Here is a 14,661-nt window from a genome sequence, read left to right as displayed (position 1 = left end):
GTGGAAATGTGGAAAAGTAAACAGGGGGGTGCATCATGTTTTGCCGCCTGAGGTGAAACAGGAAGGTGCTGCTACCTGAGTCACATGGCAGTGCCTGTGAAGTGGCAATGGCAGGTTCTGGTGATATCTTGCCAGAAGCTTCCACTACTGCTGCCACCACTTCTCTGTCACTGGCGGGGGTGGGCAGGAATCGCTCTTGGGGCACTGCCTCGGTATGCCTCATGGGTTGGGTGGCCCAACCCTGATAGTAAATTTTAAGATTGGAAGAATTGGAAACTTAGAGAACAAAATCAACAGATTAGCCCAACTCTCACCTGGGATAGCTTCTTTCCAAACAGAAATCACACAAACAAACACTTGTTTTCAGAAAAGGAGCTGAGTAAAGGGGGGGGGCTGACCAGAGGGAGGGAGGAAGCCTAATGAAGCCCTTATGAACATGTTTCGGTTAACTATCAAGCCATTTCCTGATAGCAGGAGGCAGGGTGTTAATTATAGGAAATGGATCTTATTCAGGGCAAGTTACTTTAAAAGGGACTGTCAAGATTGCAAGCAGACATTTTACTCAAACTCAGTTTCCTGTTAAGCTGCTGAACAGTTTGGGTGGGGGTGATTATCTAATTTCACTGCATCCAGGGCCATCTTACCCATAGGCCGTAGTGGTGCAGGGCGCTGGGCTCTCAGGGGCACCAGGCTGGGAGTCCGGGCCCGAGAGTTGGAGTCCAGGGAAGAGGCCGTGGCAGTGGGCAATGGCCAGGGGAGAAGAGGGGAGTCCCAGGCCCCCCCGAGGCCTCGCCGCCCCGCCAAAAACAGAGCCCAGCGAGGCCGAGTGTGAGGCCGGTGGCAGGAGTTCCCGGCGCCTTCCTCTGCTGCGTTTGCATCGGCTGGGCCTGGCCTTGGCGCTGGTGGCGGCCTTGCTGGCCGCGAAGTACTATCAGGACTTGGAGGTGTCCCAGCCGCAGATACCGGTGGAGGGAGCCTCGCTGTGGGGGACGGAGAAATCTTTGCGAGGCGTCTGTGAGGAGGGATGCTGGAAGTCAGGACTTCTTGGGGGGCAGCTGTCACAGTGGCCAGAGCGGGCTACTTCAGAGTAACGACTCTACACAGCTCTGCATTTTATTCTTTTATTGGTGCTGCGTATTTACAGTGCTGAAGTCATTGCTATTTACACGGAGCTTTGTGTTCAGTCGGGTTCAGAACCTCCGAATGGCTTTTGGCGCGTCTTTCTCCAACACAAAAGCCTGGGTAGACCCATCCTCTTTCCTCTCCGCTTTCTGCGCAATTCCGGAGTTGGGGGGATGGGTCTCCCCCCCTTATTTGCCCCTTCCTGTCCCACCTGGGACCCTGGCTCCGCTACCTTGCCTGAGCCTCGGACACGACTTCCTGCTTCCCCACTGGAATCGGAACTCTCTCTGCTTTCCCCTGTGCTCGGGGATGGGCTTGAACTCAGGAGGGGAGGGACTTCGCGATATCCCCTGTCCCTCACAGCAGCGAAGGGGAGAATGAGCCAGGTCGGGGCTGGTCTTGTGTGGCTGAGAAGTTGGTGGGCAAAAAAAGGCATTTCAGGGGTGCCTTTTGTTTTGCATTTGGGGAGCCTTTTTGTTTTGCAATCTGTGTATAATGCAGCCCCGGAGCTGCCTGTTCAGAAAGGAAGCCTCGTGACTTCCAAGTAAAGTGTATATCGCATTGCAACTTCACAAGTCCCATGTGGGTTTTTTCAGCGGGATATACCAGTAAATAGGCTGGGTAGCGTAAAGTTTGCAATCGTCTGTGTGCTTGGGAGCAAGTCCGCTTGAATCCCAAGGGGTGCACTTCTGTGTAGACATGCATACACTTGCAATGTAAATATACCTCGCGTAGCATTTAATGAATGTAGGCAATTAACAGCCACAGGGATGGGATCACCGTCATTGCGCATCTTCCGTAACACTAGTCATCCAATGACGCACAATGGTGGGAGATTCATAGGCACAAATTTATTCACCCTGTACAATCCAGATGTTGTTGAACTACAACTCCCACCAACCCAAGCCATCCAATATGGGGGCTGGTACGAGCTGATGGGAATTGTACTCCAGCAACATAATATGGGGTGCACCACAATATCTGCCCGTGCAGTACGTAGTTAAACTATGAGATTTGTTGCCACAAGATGTGATGATGGTTACAGGCTTGGATGATGTTAACAGGATGTGTGTGGCTATTAGCTATAACAGCTACCTAGAAACCTCTGTGTTTGTCTGAATGCCTGTTGCTGGGGTGGCTGTCTTGTCATGGTTGTGGGCTTCCTAGAGTATCTGGTGTGTGATACAGAACTAGATTTAAGTATTTCCAAGGAATTCGAGGAAAACAAAAGTCCTTTGGAGGTTTTTAAGCAGGAGTTGGATGGCCATCTGTCATTGATGCTTTAGCTGAGATTCCTGCACTGCAGAGGGTTGGACTAGATGACTCTTGGAGTCCCTTCCAACTCCACAATTCTATGATCTCCAGTGCGAAAGGCAGCATGCCTCTGAGACAAAGCACATTTAAAGTGTGCACGCACTACAAGAATCCTGGGAACTGAAGGATGCTTGAAAACGCCGCTCTGATGTGTAACTACAGTTAACAGGATTCTTTCTGGGTGGGCGGGTGCTTCAGAAGTGCTTTAAATGTTTGGTGTGTATGCAGCCAGAGTTACTGGGGAATGACAGAGTGGGGGGGGGCTATGGTGCTCATGTCCTGCACAAGGGCTTCCCATAAACATCTGGGATGGCCACAGTAGGAACTGAATGCTTGACTAGATGGGCTCTTAGTCTGATGCTGCAGAGCTCTTCCTGAGTGAGGATATCCCATAATTCTTCTTGACATATAAGCATTGTTTTTAGGTGAACAGGGAAACATTACTGGTGGTTCTTTTCCTCAGTACTGTGAATGAGGTACACCACGAGGTGCCCAGCTTCGCTCAGTTGCAGACGCAGACGCCTCGGGCTGGTTTGTTGCCCTGGGCAGGCGTGTGGGGGGGGGGGAAGCACCTGGCGGATCTTTGCACCCCGGCGCCGCATATGCTTAAGACAGCCCTGACTGCATTCACTTCCTCCTTGTTAGAATGAAAAGTGTGGACATTCATTCCACTTTGCTTGCTTCCCCATTTCCACATCCAGCAGCCTCAGGATCATAGCTGCCAAGTTATCCCTTTTTTAAAGGGATTTTCCCTTATGCTGAATAGGCTTCCTCGCGAGAAAAGGGAAAACTTGGCAGATATGCTCAGGATGGCTGCAGCGGGCAAGGATTGACATGGAGCAGGTTATGGCTACATGAACACCTTGCTTTTCTCATTAGGGACTCATGGTGGCATCTATGGTTCTCTTCCTCCCAGTTTATCCCCACAACAACCCTGTGAGGTCGGCTAGGGTGAGAGATAAGTCAAGGTCACCCAGTGAGCTTCATGGCTGAGAAGGGGTTTGAACCCAGGTCTTTGAGCTCTTAGTCCAGGCATCCCCAAACTGCGGCCCTCCAGGTGTTTTGGCCTACAACTCCCATGATCCCTAGCTAACAGGACCAGTGGTTGGGGAAGATGGGGATAGTAGTCCAAAACATCTGGGGATGCCTGTCTTAGTCTGACAACCCTAATCAACACATTTCACTGGCTCACGTGGCTGCCGAGATTTGGTTTCTTCTTTTTCTCCCCAGTATTTTTTCAATTGCTCACCAAAAAAAAAAAATGGTCACAGATCCAGACTTAGAAAATTCTCTACCTTTTGTCAAAGACAAAACTTTAAATAATAAGAATACCTAGCTGTTGCTGCTTTCAAACTTAGCACTTCTCATCATTGTAATCCTACCGACACCACCCTTGTAAGGTAGGCCAATTATTATCCTCATTTTTTCCACAGGGAGGGTGCAAGGCTGTGGTCTGTACTTTGAGAGTGAATGCAATTAAGCAGACCAGCTAAACCAGCCCCCCTTCCTCTTTACTGCCCCTGCCACCAGAGTAGACACAGAACGGGGTGGGGTGGGGGTGGCAAAGAAGCTTGACCCTCTCCACCCAGCCCAGTCCCCTGATGGAGATGCGAATCTTCCACTTGATCAGTTGATGAGCAGGGAGGGAGGTGATGACCTCTCCTCCTCACTGATTTGCACAGCTCAGCTGGGGAAAGGGGTTGTGTGTGCTGCGTATGTGTGCGAGAGAGGCAGAAAGTGGTTTGTGTGACCACGCCAACTTTTGGCCATGTCCACCCCAGAAGGCTGGCTATGGGTAGATGCTGCTGCTGCCCCCCCCCAATACAAAAATTATTAACCACCTTTAGGGGTCACAATAATTTCTGAAGAGGTGTTCTAAAACATAAATGAGCCTAACCATATTTTCTCCTCCCTCAGGGGATTCCAGCCGAATAGTTTCCTCATTCCACCGAAGGGGGGTTCAGAATTACGACACTTTCCTCCTGAGCAAAGACGGGGCAACTCTCTATGTGGGAGCCAGAGATGCTCTCCTTGCTCTTGACATCAGCAGCCCTGACTCCATCGGGCTGAAGGGTGAGGTGAGTGGGGGAAACGGGGCTTTGGGATAAGACGTGCTGGAGGAAAATGAGGGGGTGGGTCTGGCGTGGTGTTCTGGTGATGACAGGCCTTCTGCCCCCCCTCTTGCATAGCTACCACCCCATCTCTTTAGAAAGCTCAACCCCCAGGTTGATTTCTTTGAATCCCAAAGAAATACCCACAAGGAGAAGCAGGGATAGGCACCAATTCCCCTTCTCATTTCCTCAAGACCAGCGTGACTTACCGTATATTCCGGCGTATAAGACGACTGGGTATATAAGACGACCTCCAACTTTTCCAGTTAAAATACAGAGTTTGGGATATACTCGCCATTAAGAAATATGACCCAGTGTATAAGACGACCCCCGACTTTTGAGAAGATTTTCCTGGGTTAAAAAAGTAGTCTTATACACAGGAATATACTTTTGCCCAGCAAAGCCTGCTGTTACAGTGGTACCTCGGTTTAAGTACACAATTGGTTCCAGAAGTCCGTACTTAACCTGAAGCATACTTAACCTGAAGCAAACTTTCCCATTGAAAGTAATGGAAAGTGGATTAATCCGTTCCAGACGGTCCGCGGAGTACTCAACCTGAAGCGTACTTAACCTGAATGTCAGAGATGCAGATGCGGCTACTCTAGAGTAACGACTCCTCACAGCATTGTCCTTTTAGGCTTTTATTAAGTGCTGATTATTTACAGTGCTCGGAGCGATCCATATACATGTTGTCAGTCAGGTGTCAGTACCTCCGAATGGAGGTTGGCGCGTTTTCTTCCAGCAAAGAAGTTTGGGAAGACCTAATCTCCTCCCACGACGTTTCTTGCATAATTCCGGGGTCGGCGGGGTCGGCCTTCCCCCCTTGCTCCCCCCTTCCTGTCCCACCTTATGCATGGGCTCCGCTACCTTGCCGGAGCCTCGGTCACCACTTCCTGAGTCTCCACTTGAGGCGGAACTCTCCCTGCTTTCCCCAGCGCTTGGCGATGAGCTGGTACTTAAGATGGGAGGGACCTCCCAGTATCCCCTGTCCCTCACACTGAAGTATGAGTGTAATTGGTTCTGGAAGTCCGTACTTAACCTGAAGCGTACTTTACCTGAAGTGAACTTTCCCATTGGAAGTAATGGAAAGTGGATTAATCCGTTCCAGACGGGTCCGTGGAGTACTTAAACTGAAAGTACTCAAACCAAAGCGTACTTAAACCGAAGTATGACTGTATAAGATCATGAACCAAAGGGTCCTAGGCTCGTGAGGGGGGAGAACGCTCTTTCAGTTTAGCCGCAAGAACAAATTTCCTAGAATTTCTTTAGACTCAGATAGAAAATAAGAGACAAGAGTACAAAGGTGAAAGCAGAACAGTACGTCAAAAGCAAAAGAAGCAGTTCAAGCCAGGTTTCGTTTCCTTACAGGCAGGTTTCTGGTCACCTCAAGTACAGGAATCTTAGGTGGGAGTTGCGTTCCGGGGATCCTGCCTAAAGGCAAAACTGTGTATAGTCGACATAGGGTTTAATGGTGGGTGGGATTGCCAAAGTCTCCCCGCCCCCCAGATGCCCTGCCCCTTGCCACCACCTTCTTAATTCCCCCCCCTTTTGCCAAGCATGTAAAGCTGAATGCGCACAAGTTAAATGCATGTAAGTTGAGAGCTTACTGTGTAGAATAATAATAAAAATTATTACTTGTACCTTGCCCATCTCAATGAGTTGCCCCAGCCACTCTGGGTGGCTTTCAATAGAATATCAAAGAACCCACCAAAATATCAGATTCCTGATACAGGACTGTCTTCAGATGTCTATGGAAGGTCATACAGTATAATGATTTATTTCTTTGACATCGGATGGGAGGGCATTCCACAGGGCAGGCACCACTACCAAGAAGGCCCTCTGCCTAGTTCCCTGTAGCTTTGCTTCTCGCAGTTAGGGAACCGCCAGACGGCCCTCAGAGCCGGACCTCAGTGTCCAGGTTGAACGATGGGGGTGGAGGCACTCTGCACTGATGGTCCAACTAATTGAGGACCACAGGATTATATAACAACAGCCTTCTCTTAAAAGTTGCCAACCCAGGTCCTGTTTAAGCAGCAGAATTAGCCAGCTGATCACCTTAACCAAAATAATGTCCAGGGGCCAGAGACAGGTGGCTGTAAGGTGGGAATAAGCCACCCAGTGAAAACCGCAACATTATCTCAATTCGTGCACAGGACTTCTCCTTTTTCAGATAATGGAGGACTAGAAAGACTCAAGAATCTTAAAAGGGGCAGACTGGGGACAGCAGAAATGTGCCACAACTGGCACTTTTCCAAATGTTGTGGTGCCGTTTCTCTAAGTGGGCATAAAGTAGCATGTATTGGGACAGGGAGAGGAGGGGAAATAACATGCAAAAAGTGTACTATATTAGAGGAAACGGCATACTGCAATTTGCTTATCAGCCCTACAATGCTGACAAATTTCACAAGGGCATTAAAAAAAACTGCAATGGGATATGCAAATGTGGAGAATTGAATTTTAGACTGGAAAAATGAGAAACTCAGATTATTATTATTATTATTATTGTTATTATTATTATCTAAAGTATTTCCCTTTTCCCGTGATAGATACTGTGGGGGCCCACAGCCACAAAAAAGGATGAGTGCGTCTTCAAGAAGAAAAGCAATGAGGTAAGATATGTCTTATGTCTCTCTATGTGTGAAGCTTTATTTCCTTGCTTAGTAATTATAGCTTTGTGTCTATGTATGTCTATGTGCAGCAAATATAAAAGCAGACCCTGAGTGGGGTGGGGGGTTGTCAGTATTTGGGGATGAGGAAATTACTTGCTCTCTCAGATCCATTAACTGGTGCCAGGTGCGAACCATGTACATTGACAGTTAAGAGAATTTTTTGAGCCCAGGAGTTTGTTTTGAGTGCTAGAACTGAATAGAGCTCACAGTCCATAAACACACACAAATACACAGAGAGAAAGCCATTCCTGGTCTGCTTGCTCTGCCTCCCACCCCCCACCCCTATTTCTTCATTCCAACAGTATAATTTAAGGGGTGGGTGGGGGTCTTTGTTCCTGCCATTGTTAGACTGTTGAGAATCAGAAATCCTTGCCGATGTATTTCAAATCACCCAGGGCACTTGTCAAAGCAGAATTATGCACAAGTGTCGCTCCCCCTGGTGGATAGTTTATTCATTTGCTTATTGGGGAATTTATAGCTTGTCTTTGGACAAGAGAGACCCTCAAGGAGCAGTAATGAAAAACAAACAGACAGTCTTGACTGTAAGCTGATTAAACAAATGGGGGGGGGGGAGAGAGAAGTGGGGGGGGGAGCAGCAACCTCCCACACTTGAAACTAAAAGCTGAAGCTTGTCTGGATAAATAGAAGTTTGCGGTCTATATAAAGCTCTTGAATCTGTCAAACCTGAGCAGGTAATTCAAAACCTGAGCCACCACCCAAAGAGCCACATGTTATATATAGTACTGAAATTGTACGGTAACTTATATGTAATATGATAATAATAATAATAATAATAATAATAATAATAATAATAAGCGTCTTCTGGAGTGCCCACCAAGCCTAACTGATGGTGGGCCTTTGCTAGATTTTGAAGAGCAGGATGATGCCTCTGTGTCATGACCCCTAAGCTTGCAAAGCCCCCTGAGCCATCTGAGGCTCCTTGGAAGAGGAAGGGTTTCCCCAGAAGAGAAGCTGTAAGGAGGGCCCAGAGCCCCAGTGACAGAGCACATGCTTCCCATGCAGAGGAATTGCAGGCTCCATGTTTTAAGAAAAAAACAATGCAGGTGTTACCTCTTAACCACTTTGAAAACCCATTCAAATTTGCCAGTGGAAAAGGGGCTGCTTTCGCATGCATTCTGTACACTTTAGGACACAGTTGTGTGTTTTGACAACCTCCCGGTGGAAACTTCCTCTGGGGTGCAAATTTAAATGGGAGCTGAATCTTGATTTCTTTCCCCTCTTCATCTCCACAGACAGAATGTTTCAATTTCATCCGTGTCCTGGTGCAGCTGAACGACACACACCTTTACGCCTGCGGGACGTACGCTTTCAGCCCCACCTGCACTTACGTTGTGAGTTCCTGGGGCAGAGAGGGAAGCGGAAGAAATGACATTTCCCAAATTGTGCAGCAAATAGAGGTGCTTTCTGAAGGACGCTTTCCAATATATTCTTTTTTCCTTCTTTCCCCCTTTTCTTTCCCTGGCTTGCTAGGACCTGGAGAATTTTACCCTGGTGGCTGATGCGAACGGCAAACCTCTCCTCCTGGAAGGGAAGGGCATTTGCCCCTTTGACCCCCAACATCAGAATACAGCAATCGTAGTCGGTGAGCCCTTGTAACACCCCAGAATCATTGTCTGCCCCCCTCTCCTGCCCCACGACACATTACTGAAGGCTCTAATCCAGCCTTCCCCTCCAGATGTTCTCCCATCAGCCCCCACCAGCAGGCAATAGAGGCCTGTGCTGTGCCCAGACCCATGGTGGTGCCTTTCCCAGGGATGTGCACTGGAGATGAGATGCCCATTCTGAGATTTAACTGTTATGGGCCCTGTTATGGGAGGGAGCTGAAAGGTGGGGAAGTTAGCAAAGCATACTGACTGACAAGATATTGAGAAAGGCAAAAAATGGCGGCAGTGAATTACCAGAACTCCAGAAAACAGAGACTGTTCCTGAGAAGGAATAATCTTGTTTCCTGCCTTTACTCTGCAGATGGTGAACTTTACACGGGTACCAGGAACAACTTTCAAGGCAACGAGGCCATCATCACTCGCACCCTGGGCAGCAGGACTGTTTTGAAGACAGATAACTGGCTGCATGGTAAGAGCAGAACCGGAGGACTGGGGAAGGGGGAAGGGTCTTAGTCCAACCCCCAACTAGAATCCAGTGACTCCCACCATCCAGCATGGCCTGGTCGCCTAGGCAACTGATAAGTTAATGGATTGGTACCCAGAGAAGATGCATCTCCTAGGCAACAAGCTTTTGCCTGGGGATTCACGCCAGCTGAGTCAAGAACCGGGAGGGCAAAGTGGATCTCATGTCTGGCTTCCCTCTTCAGGTGATGCAGCTTTTGTGGCCTCCTTCAACATCCCGGTCGACGACAAAGTCTACTTTTTCTTTGGGGAAACAGCTAAGGAGTTTGACTTCTTTGAGAAACTGACTGTCTCCAGGGTGGCTCGTGTCTGCAAGGTGAGCCGTCTCAAGAATCAAGGGAGCTTTTGAGCTGGGACTTGCTTGGGCTCAGCCCCAGGAACATATTTTCCGTGGCAAAGCTTTAGCTCTTGAATGTCTGAAGGAGTAACACACGGGCATGTGCAGAGTGGCTGTCCCTTGCCTTCATTCATCACATATCTGGAATTGGAAAAGAGGGTTTTCCAAGAAGGAACTGGAGCCAGAATTTAATTTTAATTATTTTTCTAACACATTGGAAAGGTTTTTTCCTTTAGGAAAAAAAGACAGCAATAAGACCAAGGTTGGTAGGTTGGAGCAAGGAGACATAATAGAGATTTATTCCCTTTTGGACAATAGTGGACTGCCAATGATTTTCCCTTCCCTTCTCATAATGCTTGAATTATAAGAAGTAGATTTGGGGCAGACAAATGAAAGGACAAAGTGTATTTTGAGGGCATCCATGTAGGGAACAGCTAGGGATTGAACCTGAGACCTGCCTCCAGATTACAGGTGGCAAACTTCACACAGGCTCAATGAACAACTTTTCAAGTGTGTATTATAAATAGTTAAATAAATAGGAAGAAAAGTCACATTGCACATCCTCAGTGTGAGGACTAAGCATATGCTTTTACCACTGTTGTTGGTTAATACATCATGATTCAGGTTTCATTATAAAAATCAAGGCCAAAATCAAGGGGGGGGGGACTCAGCAGAAGCCATTGGACTTCCGAGGCACGTTCGAAAACAGAACAATTTACTTCCGGGTTTCGCTATTCGGAAACCGAAACGTTTGGCTTCCGAAATGTTCAGCAACCGAAATACCCACTGTCTACTCCTTCCATTGGTCTGCTGTCTGAAGACCAACAGTGAGTAAGCGAGGAAGGGGTTAAATTGTCTCCCTGGTTTGTTAGTGATGCTTGTTTTTCCATCCTCTCTAGAATGATGTTGGAGGAGACAAGGTGTTGCAAAGGAAATGGACCACATTTCTGAAAGCTCAACTGTCTTGCACCCAGCAGGGGCAGTTCCCTTATACCGTCATCCAACACATGTTTGCCCTCCCACAGCCAGGAGGTGGCGCTGATTTCTACGGTGTCTTTGGTTCTCAGTGGTAAGATTGTGAGGGTCTTAGTGAGGAGACTAAGGAGGGGGAGAAATTTGGGTTGGTCTGCATTTTAACAGGAACCTCCCTAATCTGCACTTCCCCAAACATTAAATAAAACATTAAATTTGTATCTGAAAAAGTGTGCATGCACACGAAAGCTTGTACCCAGAACAAACATAGCTGGTCTCTAAGGTGCTACTGGACAATTTTTTAATTTACAGTATTAAATTAATTGAAACACAACTATCCTTCGAAACTTGCGCTTCTCTGAATTTTGCAATGTAGTTCTCCAGCCCCAACTTGCATACGGTATCTTACTGACAGCAAGAAGCCAAAAGGAATTATATTAGGCAAAATCGTTTTTTAAAAAATGTGTGTCCGGAGAAATGCACACTAAAATGCTGACAAATGTTTGTACATACCTTTTTAGAATAATATAATAAGGCAAACTGATGTGGAAATGCAGCAAGCTAAACTTGAGATTGGAAAAATGAGAAACTGGGAAAATTTGAAATTGACAGATCATCCACTCTTACCTCAGAATTCATTTTTGGTCTAGCATTGTGCTAATTAGATATAAATTAATGAGTCTCAGAGAATATGCAAAATTCTAGTAGGGCAACTACCTTGCATATTTCTTTGCAGGCAGGCAGGAAATCTTGGGAGCTCAGCAGTGTGCGCCTTCAGGCACGATGCTATCAAAAAGGCCTTTGATGGGAAATACAAAGAGTTGAACAAGGACTGTTCCCGATGGATGACCTACAACGGCCAGACCATGAACCCTCGTCCTGGCAGTGTATGTATTGCTCCTAGCATTCTCCTTGCATTGAAGCCAGAGTCTGCCTTGCCCTCTTCTTAATCAAGTTTGATATAAACTTTCCTGCCTTTAAATCTAGTTCTTGCACCAAATTAACAGGCCATAGAAAGGCAGCCATAAGTCATTGGTAAACTGAATAGGCAACTGTCCCCCAGGTTGGAATGGATGTTCTTCCCATCAGCAATACTCCTGGGCCCAATCCAGTGGTGTATCGAAACAAATCTTGTAGCTAAAAAGGCAATACATGTTGTCTTAAGGTTTCTTGTCCCCTCTGTACCTGTCTCTCTGCCTCTCCATATGCTTGGGCTGGTGGTAACATGGCAAAAGGTGTTATGTATCCAGCATGCCTGGAATTTTGCTGCCGTAAAATGGTTTGCACTGTTGGTCACGAGTTCACCTGGAGGGGTTGTTCTGTTGTGCAACAATATCATAGTAATGTCAGGCAAGGAGAGTGTCTCACTGTACCTGCAATAGTGCCCCCCACAATAGTGTCAACCTCCCAGTTCACCTAGATCAGCCGTGGACCTTTTCCGAGGCCTATCAAGGTCAGCGTGTAGAGAGGAAAAGTTCCTTCCATGATGTTGATCTGTTTCTTCTGCAAATAGTCGCAGGACCAGATTTTATTCCTCCTGTTGTCCTGCCAAGTTCCAGCCCTTTTCTCTCATGGCATTTGGTCAGCTGTAGGTGGAGGGTCCCCAAAGCTTTCGATTCAGCACACAGAGCAAGTCAAGCCTCTCTGTGTCCTTCCAACTCCCAGCACCTTCCAGATTCACAGACACTTTAGCCCTGGCTGTCATCTTCATAACTACAAGATCATGTCACCCCTAGCCAGGTGAAGGGGTGGGGGAAACCCACTCAGTTGTTTCTGTGAGAAAACACCTCCTGCTCTTTGCCAACCTCTTTGCACATGCAGATAGGATGCTTGGCCAGTAGGGTGGGTCATAAAAAACTTTTTTTTTTTGAAAATGTTTCCTCCCTTGATCTTATATCAGGCGTATGGAATAAACATAGTCAAATTTCAAATTTGGGACAAATCGGTTAATATTTAGACCCTGCTCCTACAGATTGAAATTTTGCCTCACTACGAGTGATGAAAACATAGGAATTTGACTCATTTATTCTCAGTATGTTAAATTGTGAACTAATAAACATATATTTTAGGTTTTATGTAGAGCAATAATAGTTGCATACTATTATTTTCTGCAATATTTATTTATTTAAGATAAAACATGTTGATAATTTACATGAAAAACCAATGGTTTTGAACAAATAATATGGAACAATTAAGCAAACGGTGTACTAAACAAGTAAACATAAACATTAAACAATAAAACACCACTCATATTATGTGTTGTGTCAAAACATCACATTATACTTAACTAGTATCATGAAGGCCATTAAATTAACGGGTGCTAGAACATATGTGATGAAACATTTGTAATAACAGCTCCTTTAAATTTTCAAAAAAAACATTTTCAAAAAAAACTTTTTTATGACCCACCCTATTGGCCAGGGTATATTGTCTTAACCAAGAGACTGGATTGACCAGTTCAGCAGGTTCACTCTGCTATATACTAAGCTCCCCATTCCTAAATCACAGGCTTGGTGGGACCCACAGATATAATCCAGAGCAACCCCACAAACCTACAACAATATTTTAATTATTACAGTAAGAGCTATGTGGTGCTCCTGGTCACCCTGTTGGCTTTTTCACCATAGCTCAGTGCCAGCTTTGCCTGGAAAAAGCCCCCAGGTTCAGTCCCTGGCATCTCCAGGCAAGGCTGGGAAAGACCCCTGCCTGAATCTCTGGCTGCAAGTGTCTGCAAGTCAGTATAGATCTGGGGTAACTGACGTGATGCTCTCCAGAAGTCGTTGGATGACAGCTTCCGACATCGCAAACCATTGGCCATTCTGAGGGCAGCAGCTCAGTACAGTGGTACCTTGGTTCTTGAACTTAATCCGTTCTGGGAGTCCGTTCGACTCCCGAAACCATTCGACAACCAAGGCACGGCTTCCGATTGGCTGCAGGAGCTTCCTGCACTCACTTGGAAGCCGTGGAACCCGCGTCAGACGTTCGGCTTCCGAAAACATTTGCAAACCAGAACACTTACTTCCGGATTTGCAGCGTTTGAAAGCCAATTTGTTCAGGAGCCAAGCCTTTTGAGTACCAAGATACCACTGTATAGAGTTTTACAGTAAAAAGCTAGAAGAACCAATCATCTGACTCAGTCAAAGGCAGCTTCCTATATCTTTTATAATGTTTGGGCTTCTTCTCCCTGCAGTGTTCTGTTGGCCCGTCTTCAGACAAAGCTCTGACGTTCATGAAAGACCACTACCTGATGGATGAGAAGATTGAGCCGACCGATAACCAACCTCTGCTAGTGAAGCAAAATGTTAAATACACCCGGATTGTGGTGCACCAAACTCAGAACAGCTTGGGATATCCCTACAACGTGATGTTTCTTGGGACAGGTACAGGTGGTGGTGGTGGTGGTTGTTTGCTTTGGTGGTAGAGATTGAGCTAGTTGCATTGTCACCTCGTTATTCCCTTTGACCCAACAAGGGCTGCAACATTTAACCAACTGATGAGCTGAACAGCATTGATCGCAAGCATTTTGATTTTTAATAATAACAACAACAACAACAACAACAATAACAATAATAATAATAATAATAATAGTTTATTTATACCCTCCCCATCTGGCTGGGTTTCCCCAGCCACTCTGAGCAGCATCCAACAAAACTTCAAACGTTAAAAACTTCCCTAAACAGGGCTGCCTTCAGATGTCTTCTAAAAGTCAGATAGTTGTTTATTTCCTTGACATCTGGTGGGAGGGCATTCCACAGGGTGGGCGCCACCACTCCCAGAAGCTAGCTACATGTCATGTCCATCGTGTCAAAGGTCAGGATTTTGTGGGGCAGCGGGTTTCAGGCCTTATGTTAGGGGGGGCAGAATCACAGTTAACTATGTAGGGGCAGCTGCCCCTCCCCACCCCCACCCCTTGGCTACAACCATGCCCACATGCCGCTTTTGGGGACACAGAGCCCTTGATGGGGGCAGGCCTGCATTTTAACAAACCC

At 46.7% G+C, this 14,661-nt stretch overlaps 1 protein-coding gene across 3 annotated transcripts in view; it reads left to right on the top strand.

Annotated features, from left to right (window-relative positions):
- Positions 1-14,661, top strand: part of SEMA4A (semaphorin 4A) — a 72,007-nt gene that overhangs the window by 50,405 nt on the left and 6,941 nt on the right. For all 3 annotated transcript variants that reach the window (XM_060269981.2, XM_035098150.3, XM_035098151.3), the window contains 9 exons: positions 4,354-4,514; positions 7,094-7,156; positions 8,470-8,568; positions 8,708-8,819; positions 9,203-9,310; positions 9,549-9,679; positions 10,600-10,769; positions 11,409-11,559; positions 13,863-14,052. In XM_060269981.2, coding sequence (XP_060125964.2) covers positions 4,354-4,514; positions 7,094-7,156; positions 8,470-8,568; positions 8,708-8,819; positions 9,203-9,310; positions 9,549-9,679; positions 10,600-10,769; positions 11,409-11,559; positions 13,863-14,052 — 1,185 coding nt within the window. The remainder of the gene's footprint in view (positions 1-4,353; positions 4,515-7,093; positions 7,157-8,469; positions 8,569-8,707; positions 8,820-9,202; positions 9,311-9,548; positions 9,680-10,599; positions 10,770-11,408; positions 11,560-13,862; positions 14,053-14,661) is intronic.

Source organism: Zootoca vivipara, chromosome 16 (genome assembly GCF_965207765.1).
Source record: "Zootoca vivipara chromosome 16, rZooViv2.hap1.1, whole genome shotgun sequence".
NCBI lineage: Eukaryota > Metazoa > Chordata > Lepidosauria > Squamata > Lacertidae > Zootoca > Zootoca vivipara.
This window is presented reverse-complemented; position numbering and strand designations above follow the sequence as displayed.